This window comes from Argiope bruennichi, chromosome 4 (genome assembly GCF_947563725.1).
Source record: "Argiope bruennichi chromosome 4, qqArgBrue1.1, whole genome shotgun sequence".
NCBI lineage: Eukaryota > Metazoa > Arthropoda > Arachnida > Araneae > Araneidae > Argiope > Argiope bruennichi.
The window spans coordinates 76,994,523-77,011,513 of NC_079154.1; the positions used below are offsets into that span (position 1 = coordinate 76,994,523).

General features: G+C 29.4%; 1 protein-coding gene across 1 annotated transcript in view; it reads left to right on the plus strand.

Moving 5' to 3' along the window:
- Positions 1-16,749, plus strand: part of LOC129965928 (calmodulin-A-like) — a 42,531-nt gene extending 25,782 nt beyond the window's left edge. The window contains exons 3-5 of the mRNA XM_056080222.1: positions 8,454-8,597; positions 12,285-12,527; positions 15,921-16,749. Of these exons, the coding sequence (XP_055936197.1) occupies positions 8,454-8,597; positions 12,285-12,527; positions 15,921-15,952 (419 nt within the window). The 3' untranslated portion in view covers positions 15,953-16,749. The remainder of the gene's footprint in view (positions 1-8,453; positions 8,598-12,284; positions 12,528-15,920) is intronic.
- Positions 16,750-16,991: the final 242 nt, after the last annotated feature.

Genomic DNA, 16,991 nt, shown 5'->3' on the forward strand with positions numbered 1-16,991 from the left:
TGAAGTTCTGACAGAAACAGTCGTGCCCATGATCTGCCCTTAATACTAGTACATTCAGGTGGAAATACAGACCTCTACCGTATGAGCATTTGAAAATATGATGACGAAATCTTTAATTTTGCTTAATTTATATAAGAGTAATCGGTGATATGTTCTTCTTAATGTAGAGGATAATGTACATTAAGAAGATATATCACAAAGATATATCACGCTATATATCACAAAAATAATCTTTCAAGAAACTAGAACAGTGACAAGTTGTAGAAAAAGCAAGAAACTAATGTGCATTTTATGGAAACTAAAATCGCGAATAACATTTATAAATTAAATAGTAATTAGAATGAAATATAATTAATATAAATAATTTTATCAATTAACTGAATGATCAGTTAATTAAAAAATCAGAAGCCAAATATTTCTTAAAAGATTTTTATGATTGAAGATTAAAGCCTCATAAAATAAACAAAAAAAAAATAAAAAAAAATGCTGTGAGTAAGATGTATAGAATTGAATCTTACTGCCATCTATCGGAATTGTCACGATAGATATGAATTGAAGGAAAAGGAATATAAAAAGCTGCAGAAACTGCAATGAATTTTCCACATGAATAGATAAGAAAGAAGTTTTAATAACTAAATGAAAAGTGAGAAGTATAATTTTTTTATATATATTTAAACAATTTTTGAAACAAGATTCTGACAACTGCATACATTTCCTAGTAACGCAATATATAATTTAATACAATTGGTAGCCTTTTTGTTTGTGTAAAATTTTATTAATCTGTTAAAGGTTTCTGGGATATAATACTGACAAATACTTGCATTCTGTTTTAGATTACTGCACAGCTGAATTTGGGTTTTTTAAAAATTATATTTTCAAATATTTTTCTTAAGGTTGAAAAGGCATTACTAATATTATACCCCCCCCCCCCGCAAAAAATATTTTCAAGAATCAAGCCCAATAAACAAAACAGACGATACACTGAGTATAATTGTAATTGTATATAAACAAAAGAAAAAATAAACTGCAATACTTTATAAGTTATTTCCAGATCTTCAGAATGAATTAATAAAATTTCTATTAAATTTTATTTTATGTTAATGAATGCTAAAAGTAACACAATTCGCCTTTGAAGCGATTATGTTTGACAACCTTATTAATTTTTTTTCGGAATAAATTAAGAAAATTGCTATAAACTTTTATGATAAATCAATGATATGTTAAGGATTTCAATATCTGAATTTAACAAATATCGTCTTTAAACAGATTATTTCTACCAACCGATCACTTGCTATATAGTATTCTCAATAGCTGATATGAGATCGTCTGACATTCAGCTTAGATAGATACAGTGAAATGTCAGACTATCTTTGAAAATGAAAATTATAAATTAAAAACATATTCTGTAATGTTCTGAATCGTTAGATAGACCATTGTTTCAAAGAATAAACTTGAAGAACAATCAAGTAATTTCTTTGATGTTGAAATAACTCATAAAGATAGACTGAATGTCTTTAAAATGACTTTGAAATATGCTTGTTTTAAATAAAAAGAAAAATCTCTTAGTGAAGTAACATGCTATAGAATAAATAAATAAAAATAACAAGAAATAGGTATAAACAAAATATTACTTTTAAACAATAATTGTTTTGTCTACTGAGTTTTTGTAATATTGCTTTATTTTATTTAAAACTAGTAATTGGAAAGCAGCTTATTTATCGGGAATATCTGTTACTTAAATATAATATTCATGATTCATTTAGCTCAAATTATTTTACTTCGTTTTGATAAATTTATACTTGTCACACTTAGTGAATCAATGAAACTTCTGAAAAAGTCGATTCCCAAGATATCGCAGAATCATTAAAAACGTCATTGCGGTTCTAATTTGACGCTCCCTTTCACGATACCACAAATTCATTTTCTTATTCTTTACTAATCGCCTTTAGTGACCAGCTGGGTTGCCAGGAATATCGGTTATATTTAATTTCAGGTATATCGCTTAGACTTAATTTTATGTTCATAATTCTATTAGACATTAAAACCATGTTATTTTAATGGTCTTAAACATGTTTTTTTTTTCATTGTTAGGAATATGTTTTTATATGTTTAAATATGTTTTTTTTCCATTGTTGTCCTAATGGGAAACAGTATTTTGAATTTTAAAAAGGTGAAAATCTGTTTTTGTGCAATAATACTTTAGGTTGTCGCTGAAAAACATCAAAATTTTGGTATTTAATTAATGATTATTAAAGGATATACATTTCTATCTTCCGAAGTATATCTATGCCAAATTTGGTAGCTATACGACAAATATTCCTTTTTAGGACGCCAATACGCAGACACGCACATTCATCTTTATTATAAGTAGTGATAGGTTTATATGATTGGGTTTTTTTTAAATGATTTATTTCCTTTTTTTTTATCTTGAGACGCAGCATGATAGAAGACATTAAGTTTAATATACGATATATTTTTTAAAATCTTATTATGTATTACATTCCTTTTCTCTCTTTGTCACTTGACATTTGCTACTATCCGACATCTGTCTTCGCATAAATATGATTCTGTCAAATTTTTCTTTGTTGAAAATTTTTTTCTTTAACGAAAACTGAATTTCTATGTATTATACATTTGTACAAATTCGCGATATCTCAAAATTCTTAATTTATTTAAGATTAATGTAACAATATAAATTCGTAATTGCTAATGCAACATGTTTAGATACATTAAAAATGTACTAATTCCTATATTCTTTAGATATGAAAGAAAATATTTTTCTCTACACTTAAAATTTCTATAAACCCTTCCAAAAAACTTTAAAACAGTCTTCCTTTAATTTCCTTGTTAAACATAAACATTTACTCAGTGCTCATTTTCAATGTCAAAACACTCGTTCTCTCTTCATATTTATCGCGAGTATTTTTTTATTTCTAATTTAGATATCCTATCGACTGTTACGCAGATGTCTTTAAAAGTCATCTTCAATATCTTTTTTAAACAACAGTTATCTAATCTTTTCCATCTGGATCTGTAATTGAGTTGAAAAGATAGATGATGGCTGTGTCTCTCACACATAAATCCTGCTCTTGAAGTTCTGTAAATATTTTAGTTGTTTATCTCATCTCAAACAGTTATTCTATCCAAGGTCAACTATAATTATCTTTGCGTAATATGAATATAAGAAGAAATGGGTTTTCTTTTTAAGTTATTCCTCGCAGCTGTTTTCAATCATTAGTTTATCACGTCGGTGCTAAACAAACTAGTCTATTATGGTTAAAACATTTCAAATAAAGCTTTACTTTTTCAAAAAAAAAAAATTAAACGAAAGTATTACATTTTTTAAATGTTGATGCATATATAATTTAAGAGTAAATAAAATGACGCATAAATAATATAACACAATATTAAAATAACATAAAACGACATATAAACGAAAAAAAAGCCTAGAAATTAAAAAAAAAACTTTGATAAAAACAACTTTATATCAATACTACAAACTCATTAAAAAATAATACATTCTTAATTGCCATTTTTAAAAATTGCACAGTTGTATTATTATGTGGTATTGAATATAGTAACTGTGAAATTCAAAATCAATAAAAATTGAAGGAAATCACACTTTTACTGCATATCTTGAAAAAAAATTATATTTTTCTTTTTTTTAATCATTTTTCTGTACATGAAGATAGATGTTTAATTAAAAAAAGATTTGATTGTCTTTGAATATGCTGATTCTCTGTGAGTATTTAAAAACAGCAGTTTGAATCATAAAAAGCTTATTGATTTTTTTCAATTGTTTTGATCAACAAAATAAGATTTAAATTTATCAGTTCTGCGTATTGCTATTTATAAAAAGCGCGAAAAAACTTCCATACATTCTACTTCATTGTCTTTCAAATTATCACCAGGTCATTTGTCTTCTATTAAGTCATCAGCTGCATTACAATGATTACTTTTGAATCACACCTTGGATGAAACCATATACAAAATGAACAAACTACGAACATATAAAGGTGTAATACATCATTAACAACTATACGATTTTGTAATGTTTTATTAAAAATTCTTGTCTGAAACATACATTAACACATCTTTAAAACATATTATCACTCAAAGTGCATAAGGTCGTAAGTTATGTATGTAGTCAATATTAATCTTTTACATATACGATCTTTTGTAGTTTGAGTGACTATTTTAGTTATCTTCAATGGTTGAAATGAAAATTCTTAAAGAATTTAATTCACGTTCACAGTTAGAAATATATCTGCTTACATAAAGCATTGCAGAAAAAATTAAAATCTTTCATTTTCCAAAATTATCTGTTAAATAATAAATAAAATGAGATGAGATGAGAAAAATTTCAAAAGACTCATTTCCAAATGACAGACTATATAAAAAAGGGCTGTTTTCAACAGGGAACCCGAAGATAAGGGATGAAAATTATAATTTATTTCACCTTTAAAAGTTATCATTGATTAAGTTGACAAATCCTCGTTTCCCTGGCGTTATTTTAATAACAATGAAATTGGTTAACAGACCTGTCATTTATGACAGGACATACATCCTTTGGAGGATTCTGCGCATTCTAATTTTAAAAAAATATATATACTAGGATTTATTTTGCTTAATTTACAAAATCGATCCTAGTATACAGTGGTGGCCAAAATTGTAGACACTTTTGAAAATCGCTATGTTTTCTAACTTTGTATGCTTATAGAAAATGTTACATTTCACAGAATGCAAATTATTGCATATCATTTTAAAGAAAATTTAATGCTGATTTCAATACAAAAGCAAAATTCAAACATTTGCAATACAAAAAAGTTATTCTTGCTTTAATCTAAATAATAAACACAGTAATGAAGTGGATTGTAATTTCTAACTTTCCTGACGAATCACTGATTTTTTTCTGGGAACCAGTAAAATGTTAATAACTGCCAGCAGATATTGACATTATGTTTAAAGTTGGAACAAGTCATTATAGAGTTTTGTTCTGCAGAAGGAAGACTGTTTTTTACGCAATCAAATTGCAAGTTAGAAATTTTGTTAAACTTTTTAATAGATAGTTGGAATTTTTCGAAATATTTATAACATTTAGTCAAGAAGCAATGACATCAAATAAAAAAATAGATTGGACATCTAGAAAGAGAGCTAAGATTATTGTGTTATACAAATGTGGTTTTCCTAAGCTGACAGGTGTGTGGTTCAATAACTACATCTGGAATCCGGAAGTTTTGTTTACGATATCAAGAAACAAATTCAATAAAAAACAAAGCAGGAAATGGCTGAAAAAGGCGTACCACATCTGTTTATGACAGAAGAATAAAAAGAATATGTCTCCAAGATCGAAGAATGTCATCAGCGGCCATCAGAAATCAATTGAATGATGCTGGCATTTATGTCAATTCAAGAACAATCAGAAGAAGATTATTAGATGTTGGACTAAAAGGTAGAATTCAACGAAAACATCCTTATCTTAATTTACAGAAGTATATAAAAAGGTTACAGTGGGCAAAGGAACACATTAATTGGACAGATGATCAGTGGTCACAAGTTATACGGAGTGATGAAACAAAAATATTGTTATTCGGTAGTGATGGCGGAATTATGTAAGACAAATAAAATGCGAAGAGCTACATCCTGACTGCATTCAGGCAACTATGAAGAACTTAGTTAGTGTTATGATTTGATCCTGCATGTCAGCAGATGATATTGGTCTCTTTCATGTTATCGATGGGGCATTAAATGCAAGAAAATACATTGACACATTTCTAGACTCAAAACTTACACTTTCCATCAGTGATCTATTTCTTAACAATGCATCATTTATTTTTCAGCAGAAATAAGCAGCTCCTTGCCATTCAACAAAAATATCGAAAGTGTGGTTTAGTACAAAGAGCTCTGAATTATTATAACAGCCAGGAAACAGTCCTGACCTCAAAATTATTGACAACTTTTGGCACCGTTTGAAAACTCTTACACATATTAAGCGTTCATCAAATAAAACAGAATTATTTGAGGTTATAATTGTTTCCTGGCATCCTGCAATAACGAAGGAAGAGCTTAAAACTCTCGTCAGCTCAATGAAACATTAGTGTGCAGCTGTAATAAAAAATAAAGGCCACCCTACTAAGTACTGATAACTCACTGCAGCCATCAGCATCTAATGTATCTCAATAATTATTGCCGTTCCACTTTTATGCATTACAAATATTTGAATTTTGCTTTTTGTATAGAAATTGGCATTAAATTTTCTTTAAAATATGTAAGAGTTGGCATTTTGTGAAATATTACATTTTCTATAAGCGTACTAACTTAGAAAACATTAACATTTTTAAAAGTGGCCACGATTTTGTCCACCATTGTATAGTATTGTTATTTTTCTAATGACACTTGCCATGGACAAGTCCGCTAACGAAATCAGCGATTTCAAGCCAAGGGAGCGTCTGTTGTTTCAGTAGAGCAAACTAGGGCCAAGAGTACGTCTTAAATATTCATCACATTCGCTTGCACAACCCCTTTTTACATGGGAGGGGGGGAGCGTATTCACACGTGTCACAGATAGAACAGAGGAAAAACAACCATGCCCGAACCGGGACTCGAACCCAGGATGCCCGGATCACGAGGAAGATGCGCTACCCCTATGCCAGGACGCCGTCTACCACGGTTTATATAATAGCTGAATGACATTGTTGTACTTAAGGTGATTCAGCCATTAAGCTTAATGTCCTCATGACTAATGGAGTAATTCTTTATGATTTCTTAGAATACTATAAAGTGAAATTACTTACCGTAAGAGAGTCAAAAATTTGCAACATGTAGTTTAGAAATGGCAAAATGACTTATCTCAAAACAGTACCAAAAATAACAATAGAAGATGAATGCTTCCTATTTGAACATAATACTAACGACATTAAAATAACCTAATCATTAACTTTAACCTGGATTAAAAGTTAACAGTTTAATCGCAGCCGTGATGCATCTTAATTACGAATTTGAAGTAGTATTGAATAAACTAGATGCAATAAATTAAATTAGATTGATTAAATTAGAAAAGATCCATTAAACTAGATGCGAACAATTTTCAGTAAAAAATGTGAATTCAATTAAAGTATGTAATGAAATGTAAGATAGAGTTATCAATCAAAACGATAACAACATTTTTGCTCTTGTTTTCTTCTTTATTTTGCGACGTTTGTGTTACCATATTCTGAAATGCACTTTTCCGAAATTTAATGTTTTTATTGTCATTGACTTTTTTTTCTCGAGACTATTCAATCAAGACTATGATCAAGTATTCTTTCTCGAGACTATTCAAGACATTTCTCGAGACTATGATCAAGTATTCTTTTAGCTACCAATGATTTTTTACTTTATTTTAAACTAGCAATAGTGTTCTCATCTGAACCTGTATGCGTAGTAAAATGCGTATATTGAAAGAATTCCGGCTGACTAATTCAGTTGCAACTTTGGCACTCATTTACAACTTGAGTCTGATGATCACATGCTGAAACTCGTGGATTTAGCCTAGTGCGTTTATAAGTTATCATGTTTTATAAAACAACGAATAGACAACCGACAAACAGTCAAATAATATGAAGTGGTGGAATATATATTTGTATATATCTATGGTTTATACTTTAACGTCTTAACAACGCAAAAAAGATATAATAATAATAAATAAAAAAAACGTCAGAATCAATTTCATAGAGATAGACAAATGACGAAAAATATGAAACTGACAGCAATGATAAAAAGCAAAAACTGAATAAAGTAATGAGTGCACGAATGCTGAAAAAAAATGCACTTAGTAATGTACAATATGAACAAAAATGAAGAACATTGCATAATATCTTTTGAAAAAGAGAAAAAGTAAAAATAAAAAAATTTTACGTTATATATTGAATTCAGAAATTAATTAAAGACGAAACGAAGAAAAACAATTGTATAAAAATGAAATACTAAAGATATACTATGAACAAAATAGGAATGTATTAAAATTATTGCAAAAAAAGAAGTTGATATGATTATTCTAATTGGGGTGATAACCTCATAAGCCAGATAACAACGACTAGACACGAGTTTACACTTTTGTCTAATGGCTTTGTTACTCAGCTATGAATCCTAACGTTGCGAGTTCGAACCTCAAACTTGCACATATCTTTGACGTACATGAATCAACATTTGATAAGATGTATAGCTTTTCTGTACAGATCTCATAATAAATATTTTTCTCTAGATTCAATCCATTATGGTTATCACAGACTAACATCTTAATTCCAAGGATAATTAATGAAAACATTTGTAAAAGTTCTTTGTCCTCACTTAAGACCCTATGATTTTAGAAACATACACTCATTTTATTAATACAAGCACAATTTAATATTTAAAATTTTTATTGTTATTTGAAACTTTCACCATTTATTTTTATTATATTTATTCCATTTCAGAATTCAAAGAAGCTTTCCTTCTTTTTGATAAAGATGCCGATGGCATGATAACGGCGGCTGAACTTGGAGTTGTTATGAGGTCTCTAGGACAGCGACCTTCAGAACATGAACTAAAGAAAATGGTGACCATGGTAGATAAAGATGGTTTGTATGTCACATTTATATAGAAATTGCAAATGAGCAGTTAATTAATCTGTCCAAAAGACTATTTCGTTCGTATTTTAGTTTTAATAGTTATTACTTGTAACATAAGTTAGATAGATAGGAAACGAATAAAAATTATTACTTACTTTTTGCAGCAAAATTCCCTCGTTCATTCAAATTTTAATAACATTTGGAAAGGATATTTTGTAAAATATTTAATGAATTATGTATGCAAAGATTTAAATTTAGTTGAATTTAAACTGCATCCAGATTTAATCACTTAAACTTTAGCTCCAATATACTTTTTAAAGTCTAGATCAAAAGGGATGCATCTCTTAGTTTCTAGAGATAGAATATCTATCAGTTCATTCATAGGTTAAGATTTTATGGTTTTGTCATGTTCTTGATATTAATAAGTTAGACCAAGGTTTTGCAAACTTTTGAGATAGAAAAACTATCCTGTTAGTCAATAAAAAGTATTCAAGAATATAAATTGATTTTTACAAATTACAAACATGTAATGCATAGTTCCCAATAGATTTAAACAGCGGGAGAAATATCCTTGAATATCTTGAAAGTTTCTGTTTATTAGCTTTGTAATTTATCGTTTTCCAATAAATGATTCCATGTTAATGTCATTTACTTGACTTGTTATTTATATTTAATTTATTTAATCCTCGTAAACGAATCTGATTCTGAGATATTGAAAGTACAAAATGAGTCATAGTTTACCATGAGAGACTAGACAATCAGATAGTATGGTTGAACGGAAAATCAAACCCATTGTAAAGATATTCTCTTGGATAGGAAGTACTTTTCTCGTATTAGATATCTTACGTTAAAACAAGTGAGATTTCTCTATCTATAGTATTCTAGTGTTCTTCAATAATACGACGATTTTGATATTTAGCTTTGGTGTAAAGTGAAGAGATGTAAATACGCATTTTGGAGCATTTCTCTCAGAATATAAGAGGCCAAATGCATTTTCAAATTTGATGAGATGACTTTTCATCAAATTTCCTTGTTTTTATTTATCAAAATTACCTTGATAATTAAGTTTTTGAGTTTTCAAATTTTTCTGAAGCACAAATGGACATACAGTTCTACAATAAATCTAAAATTCTAGAAATAAAATCGTTTGTAAAAATTTCTGTCTTGCTCATCGCATTTTTAAATTATCCCATTTACTGAATATTGATGTACAGAGAGACAAACTTTTCAAAGGCAAATATCATCCAAGATTTGCTAAAAATCAATAACTTTGATGTAAAGACCGAATACCAAATCTAATTTGCTTATGTCATTACAGATAGATAGATATAACTCCAAAGTATTTTCTTTTTGCTGTTAGAAAGATTTACAAAGTAGGATTCATCAAAATGTCATGGATTGAATTTTTAAGCGATTATAATACTTTCTTTCTCTATACTTCTCTTAAAATGAAGTAAAAACTACCATAAATGTTTTTAGGGCATAATATTTTAAACACAATTTTAATTAATAGTCTATATTTTTTATATTTAAATTAACAGTCCATAATTTTATGTAGTTTAATTAATAATATTATAATTTTTCCTATTAAAATTGATTTTTCTATAATTATTTAAAATTCTTTTAAAGAATTAGCAAAAATTCTTTAAAGGAATAACTGTTGATTTTTTTATAATATCAATGCTTGTCAATACCATTAAGTAATCACTTGACACAAAATAAAAACTAATTAGAAATTAAGTATTTATAATTTATTCTTATATGTAATAATTAAAACAGTAACTATCATATGTGGAATAAAAGAAAGTCTGATTGAAAGTGACCAGCTGTTTTACATTTAGGCTTGATGATGTAGGCTTAATAACTTCATTTAATTTTCACAGTCCAAGCTTTTAATAGCTCAAGATTGTTGAATGGAAAACTGCCAAACTTTTCTCACGGCAATCATCTTTTATTTTCTTTTAATTGTAACAGCCAAGATTCAAACAATAACACCTTATTCTTGATCAAAAACTCAAAGCAGAATGTTAAAATACTCTCATTGCAAGCTCATGCTTTAAGTCAGGCAACACAATATTTAATTACATGTGTAGATAATATGCTCATTTATGGGCTTACTTTGCCATATTGGGTGACTGTGACGTCACATAAGTTGTTGACATTATTTACTGAAAAAAATAATTTGATAGACGATCCATCATTAGCAGTAAATCCGAATTAACTGAAACGACTAGAAACAAAAATTAACCGTTAAATGGAACTCTGCCAAACTTTTCGAACATCGATGGTCTTTTCCTGTTGTATTCTAATAGCTAAAATAAGAACAATAATACATTTTTCTTAAAATATAAATCTTCATTACCAACGCATGCGCAATGCGTCAGTAACGAAACGTTTAGTAGCAAGTTAAGCTGTGTGTAAGCTCCTTGCTGTGTGACAAGCGCATTACATATGTTGAATCCAGTTATCGAAAAAAATATATAATTTGAAAGATAAGTTCTCATAACAGCTAATCAGATCAATTAAAATGAAGACAATCAAAAGCAAAGAATCTATATACGAAGAAAAATCTTAATTCAAATTATTGCTTTTCGTTTTAACACTTACTATAGACCCCCGGGGGCACCTCGAAATGATGATGAGATGCTTCCGGTATGAAGGTTGGATCTCGCCACCCTGGAGGGTACACAAAAAGGTGGTTGATCTGGCTCCTCCCATCGATGACGGGACGTACTTTCTTCGGGAAGGGTTGTACCGTGGCCGGTGATGGCTCTTAGGACTCAACCACAGTTCCCGCCAGTGTTGCTATTGCGGCTGTCCGGTGATTCAGTATTTTTATCCGTGTGCCTTCTGGCGGGTCGGAGAATCCGAAATATGACTTAACACTTAGTATAGAGGAAATATAGTAATTATCAAAAAAATTCGAACTCGAGATTTTTACGAACTTTCTCGTTTTAGACCTTCTTGAGTTCAAAAAACAAAGTTTTGGAAAATTTCCGTCCCTCTGTGACAAAAATACTTTGATATAGATGGTATAATTTGGTATACTGTCTTTATACCAAATTTGTGGATTTCTATTAAATATTTAGCAAAATCCGCTCAGAGGAAGTCCGTCAGTCTGGTTATTCAAATATAATTTAACACGATAACTACAAAACGAAGAGAGTTAGATAGATAAAATTTAATACACAGAATTAATATCTATAGTCTAGACACCTATCAAACTTTCAGCTAAATCCAACAAGGGTTGACCGTTCAGTCAGTCTGTAATTTTAAAAATATGTAAATGCGATAGCTCAAAGTCACATTGATTTAAACATATTAAATTTGATGTGGGAATTTGTGACTATAAGTGCAGTGTTTTGTCAAATTTTTGTTTCAATCGGTTGAGAAAAAGAAGTCTAAAATACAAATTCGATTTTTGAATACTATTAACAGCATGCCAGGGATTAGTCGCCAAATAACTCGCCAAGGATTACACTACAGATTCAGCAAAAATACTATATTCACGCCAAATATTAATATTTCCTAACTATTATACGCCAATGCCATGCAAGCCGTTTTCTGGGATAACACCTTTATTAGAAAGTATTGCGGAAAATTTTGTTGAGACCACTCCCGCTAGTGTTATTTCTAATATTCACTGATTTTCTGTAAAAATCCTTACAAATACTAATTTCCAATCTGTGTTTTCAGGAAACGGAACGATAGAATTCGACGAATTCTTGAGTATGATGTCCAAAAAGCTCCAAGAATCCGACAGCGAGACGGAATTGCATGAAGCATTCAGGGTGTTCGATAAAAACGGTGATGGATTCATCAGTCCGGGAGAGCTGCGGCAAGTCATGACAAATTTGGGAGAGAAGCTGTCAGATGAAGAAGTCGAAGACATGATAAAAGAAGCAGATTTGGACGGGGACGGACTCGTCAACTACAAAGGTGTGTAGATCATATGCACGATTTGCTTTGGAATAGAATCTTTGAATTAAGCAATTAAGAACCGAACTATTAAATTAGTTTTAATTCCGGTTGGTTCGTTAAAGAATCAATAAAATTTAAATTTGCTTATATAGAAACTTACAAACAAAAACATCACAAAATATATCTTTCGTGATAATCTTTCATTTCTATTAAGAACTCTTTTGAATTTTTGAAGAATTAAAAGTCTGAAACACTTCGGATGCACTGAAAAACTACCACAATTAAAAGATGTCCCAATAGTAACGCAAGATTGAATTTAACACTATTCGTGCAGTAAAGTGTTGGCAACACTATTAAAAAAACTATTTGACAGTGATAGTTTAGGGTTAGTACAAAAGAAGTGTTGCACGATAGAACAACGTGTTAACGCAAGATTTGAATTAAATAAAAAAAAGCAGTTTTGTTAACGAATCGTAAAGTACAATACGATAGGGTTATTAAGGAATAACACATACGGCAAATGGCATCCACGGCTTTGCTGGTACATGCGCCCTCTTCTGTCGAAATTTTCCGTGACCATTTTGCATAACCGTGGTTGAATTTCGTTGATGCAGCGTTGAATGTCCTTCAATGCACGTATACTTGTGAGCATGTAGGCATAGACCTTTGACTTCAAATAACCCCATAAAAAGAATTCCAATAGCGTTAAATCACACGATGAATGGGGGGGGGGGTCAATTCTCAAATTTTCAAACTGTATCTGCCAGACTTTTATTATGTTTGAAATATTGTTTAACAATGGAAACACGATGTTCGATCGTGTAATACTCCATTTTTACTAACCCTAAACTATCAGCAGTCAAATGTTTTTTTAAATAGAGTTTCCAATACTTTACTACACGAATGGTGGCAAATTCAAATCTTGCATTAATTTTGGCGTACCCTTTACGTTTCTAGAGCATTATATGTGCAATTAGGTGACATTGAGGATTTTTATGCTAATTGTGGGAAGAGAATTGAAATCTTTCCAAAAAAATTTGTTAGATTATTTACAAAGAATCACTATTAATCAACAACAACAACAACAAAAACTACAAACTGAAAGCAAAGCATTTGAATGATTCGCCACTACGCATTTGATTGTAAGCGTTTTGGCATCTGCAAAACGATCGCTCAAAAAGATATCATCTATTTCTGAGAAAAGGGACATCAAATTTCCTCTCCTTATCAAAGTTACAATAAAAGTTCTCTTCTTATTCTCGCTCTTGAAATATTTCCAAGATAAGGCATAATTTTCGATTGTCAGAAAATGCGAAATTAGTTAATTAATTGAAACCAAAATATTTCGCACGGTTATATAGTTTTTTTATAAGTATAACTTTTGCAATTATGCATTTGGAGTTGTTGTGGAAACATTTGTTGATCAACAAAAAATTTAATTTCCAGTACACCAACCAGATTAATAAAAGAAAGAAACTTAAAGAAATAATCTTTTGCGTTCTTTACTTCTTTCCTGAATTTTTTTGTTCTTATTGAATCTAAAATTTTCCACTTTATAAAAAAATGAAGTTTTGATTTTAGGTAGTAATTTAAAAAACCACCCAAATATGAATAGAAAAAAAAATATAACATGTAAGCAATAGGAAAAATTCATATGGCAAACAATTTAAAAAAATCAAATAAATATTCTTAGTTAAAATCATTATAAAATATACAATTATTTCTCTTTCAAGGAAATGCTTTTTTCGAAATCGTTAAATCATAGTTTTTAAAAAAGTAGACTGCATCGTGAAATTCTTATAATGATTTTATTTCAGGAACAAGAGTAATATAGCGAAAACAAGAGGTCCTCAATGAATATCTTGTATATTTGCCCCCAAACTTTCATTCTAGTGTATTTTCAAAAAAGCACTTAACTTTGTTTTAGAAAATTATAATTTTTTTCTTTTCAAAAGATATGATTTTTTTTAGTTCTTATTTGAGCGACAAATTTTTCTTATTTGTTTCTTTTAGTAATGAATATAACATGAAACAGAAAAGAATGAATAATAAAGGATATAGAACTGTATAAACGTCATGTATCAAAGTTTCTTTCTTCCTTCGTGAAATGACGATAAGATCATTTCCCTGTTTCGTGTTTCATATTTTGAATTCTATTCTATATTTAGAATTCTATTTTGCAAAAAGAAAGAAAAAATGTACTGCTTTATTTTTGGCACATTACGTTTTTTCTTAATCGATACATGATATTTAGCTTACACTACATTATTATTTATATGCAAAACGCTTAAAATTGTCTGTATAATATTTTGTTTAAATAATACCGAATATTTTATATTAATGGGAAAATTATTAGATTCCATTTAATGTCACTTGTGTGCTAATATGATATTGAACTATCACAGCACTAGATCAAAAATTATATTTCACAAACGATTTTTCCATTTTTTTTCCTTTCTTTTTTGAATTGATATTTTCACTATTACTTTTTTTTCATAAATTATATTCAGAATGTTATTATTTTACATAACGCATGTAATCATGTAATTCTTCTTAATCTCACATTTCATAAATTCAATTTTTTAATTCGTATAAAACACTAGCTGGTACCCGGAGCGTTGCTGTCGCAGAAGAAACGATGTTGGAAATATTTTTTCATATCTGAAATGGGAATGATATTATAGGATAATTTAAGTAAGAATGATAAAAAGAATTATATTTATTTTCTTCTCGACAAAGAATACATTCATTGAAATTTAATTATATATATGAAATAGAAATATAGATAATATTTATTCTATTTTTTTCACTTTAGATATAATAATTATACTATGCCTATAACATTCGCGCAAGTGCAAGCAATAAGTTGGCAAAGTGTTATCGCTATCGGATGAACTGTGCAGTAGCGCATAAAATACGAACAAACAAAAACTCAATTTTATATAATAGATATAATAATTGTACTATGCCTATAACCTTTTCACACTAATGCAAGCAATAAGTTGGCAAAGTTTTATAGCAATCGGAGGAACTGTGCGGTAGCGCATAAAATATGAGCAAACAAAAGCTCATTTTTACGTATTTGATATAATAATTATACTACGCCTATATAATAATATACTATGACTATATAATAATTATACTATGCCTATAACCTTCGTGCATGTGCAAGCAATTAGTTGGCAAAGTTTTATAGCAATCTATATGGTAGCGCATAAAATATGAACAAACAAAAATTCATTTTTATATATTAGACTTAGATTATTATAAAATCCTTTCCTTCAATAATTTTATAATAATATCACATAATGGTAAAAATTGCAAGACTTCATTTAATGTTATTGATATAAAAATATCGATGGTGTTAAGATTCAAATTTTTGTGTTAAAAATGTTGTTGTTTTATTTCTAGAATTTGTTTTGATCCTGACGTCGGCCAAATAGAAGCAGGCGCTCTCTCTCAGGAACGAGAGAAGATTGTGAACTTGTGAAGGTCTGTTCTAGCAGATACTGTTCCGCATTTGGCCTCCACGCTGAATTCCAAAAATACGTTTTGAGTCTGCGACAACGAACTGTTAAACTGTGTGAAGTGGTCCCGCTCTGTGGAGGGATACGACGCCTACAATTTTTGCCTCGCGTTTATTTTCTGCTACGCTTGCTACTTTATTGGCGCTTCATCACGCAAGATTTCCGTAGTTGCAGAATTCCCCCCAAAGACATCGCAGATGTCACTTTGGGTTTCGGCCAAAACATCCATTTACGAATAATAGGTCAGATGGTTTGATGTTCCACACGCGAATCATTCACTCCTATTCAAACAGACGTTAATAACGTCTTATACGAGGACAAAGAAGTAGAAAGTGCTAGCAAAATGAGTGTCGCACAAATATAAAATAACTGTCTGTAAGTATAGGGTAACAACAGTGCTGTTCACAAGCTAATATGGTTGAAGAAACTGTACGAATTTCAATCTGATTGCTTCTGTCATGAACAAGATACAATAATCTTTCATCAAGGAATTGTTTGAATTGCTAATAGTAATTACATCTGATTTGGAATATTGGCTGTTAAATGTATATAAGGGTGCCAAACTTATATTCGACATTCGTTAACGTCAAAATAATTTAGAATTAAATATATATTTTTTTTCTTGTAAACAATATTGCACATATTTATTACAAAAAGACATAAAAAGGATATCCTTAAACATAAAATATATCGTTTTCCACGAATCATTCTTTTTCTTTCTTTTCCTTTTTTGCGATCTTTCATATTCATATTAAAGATATAATTTAAATATGGGTATGTTCAGAGGTTTAAATATGACTATAATCAGTTTTATTAGTTCAATTGCATATCTAAAATAATGTGCGAATAGAAAAAAAAATAGTCAAATTTGACAAAAAAATGAAGTTATTTAACTATAAAAATGAAGTTATCACCACATAATAACAAAAGGAATTAGTAATCAATGAATTGTTAT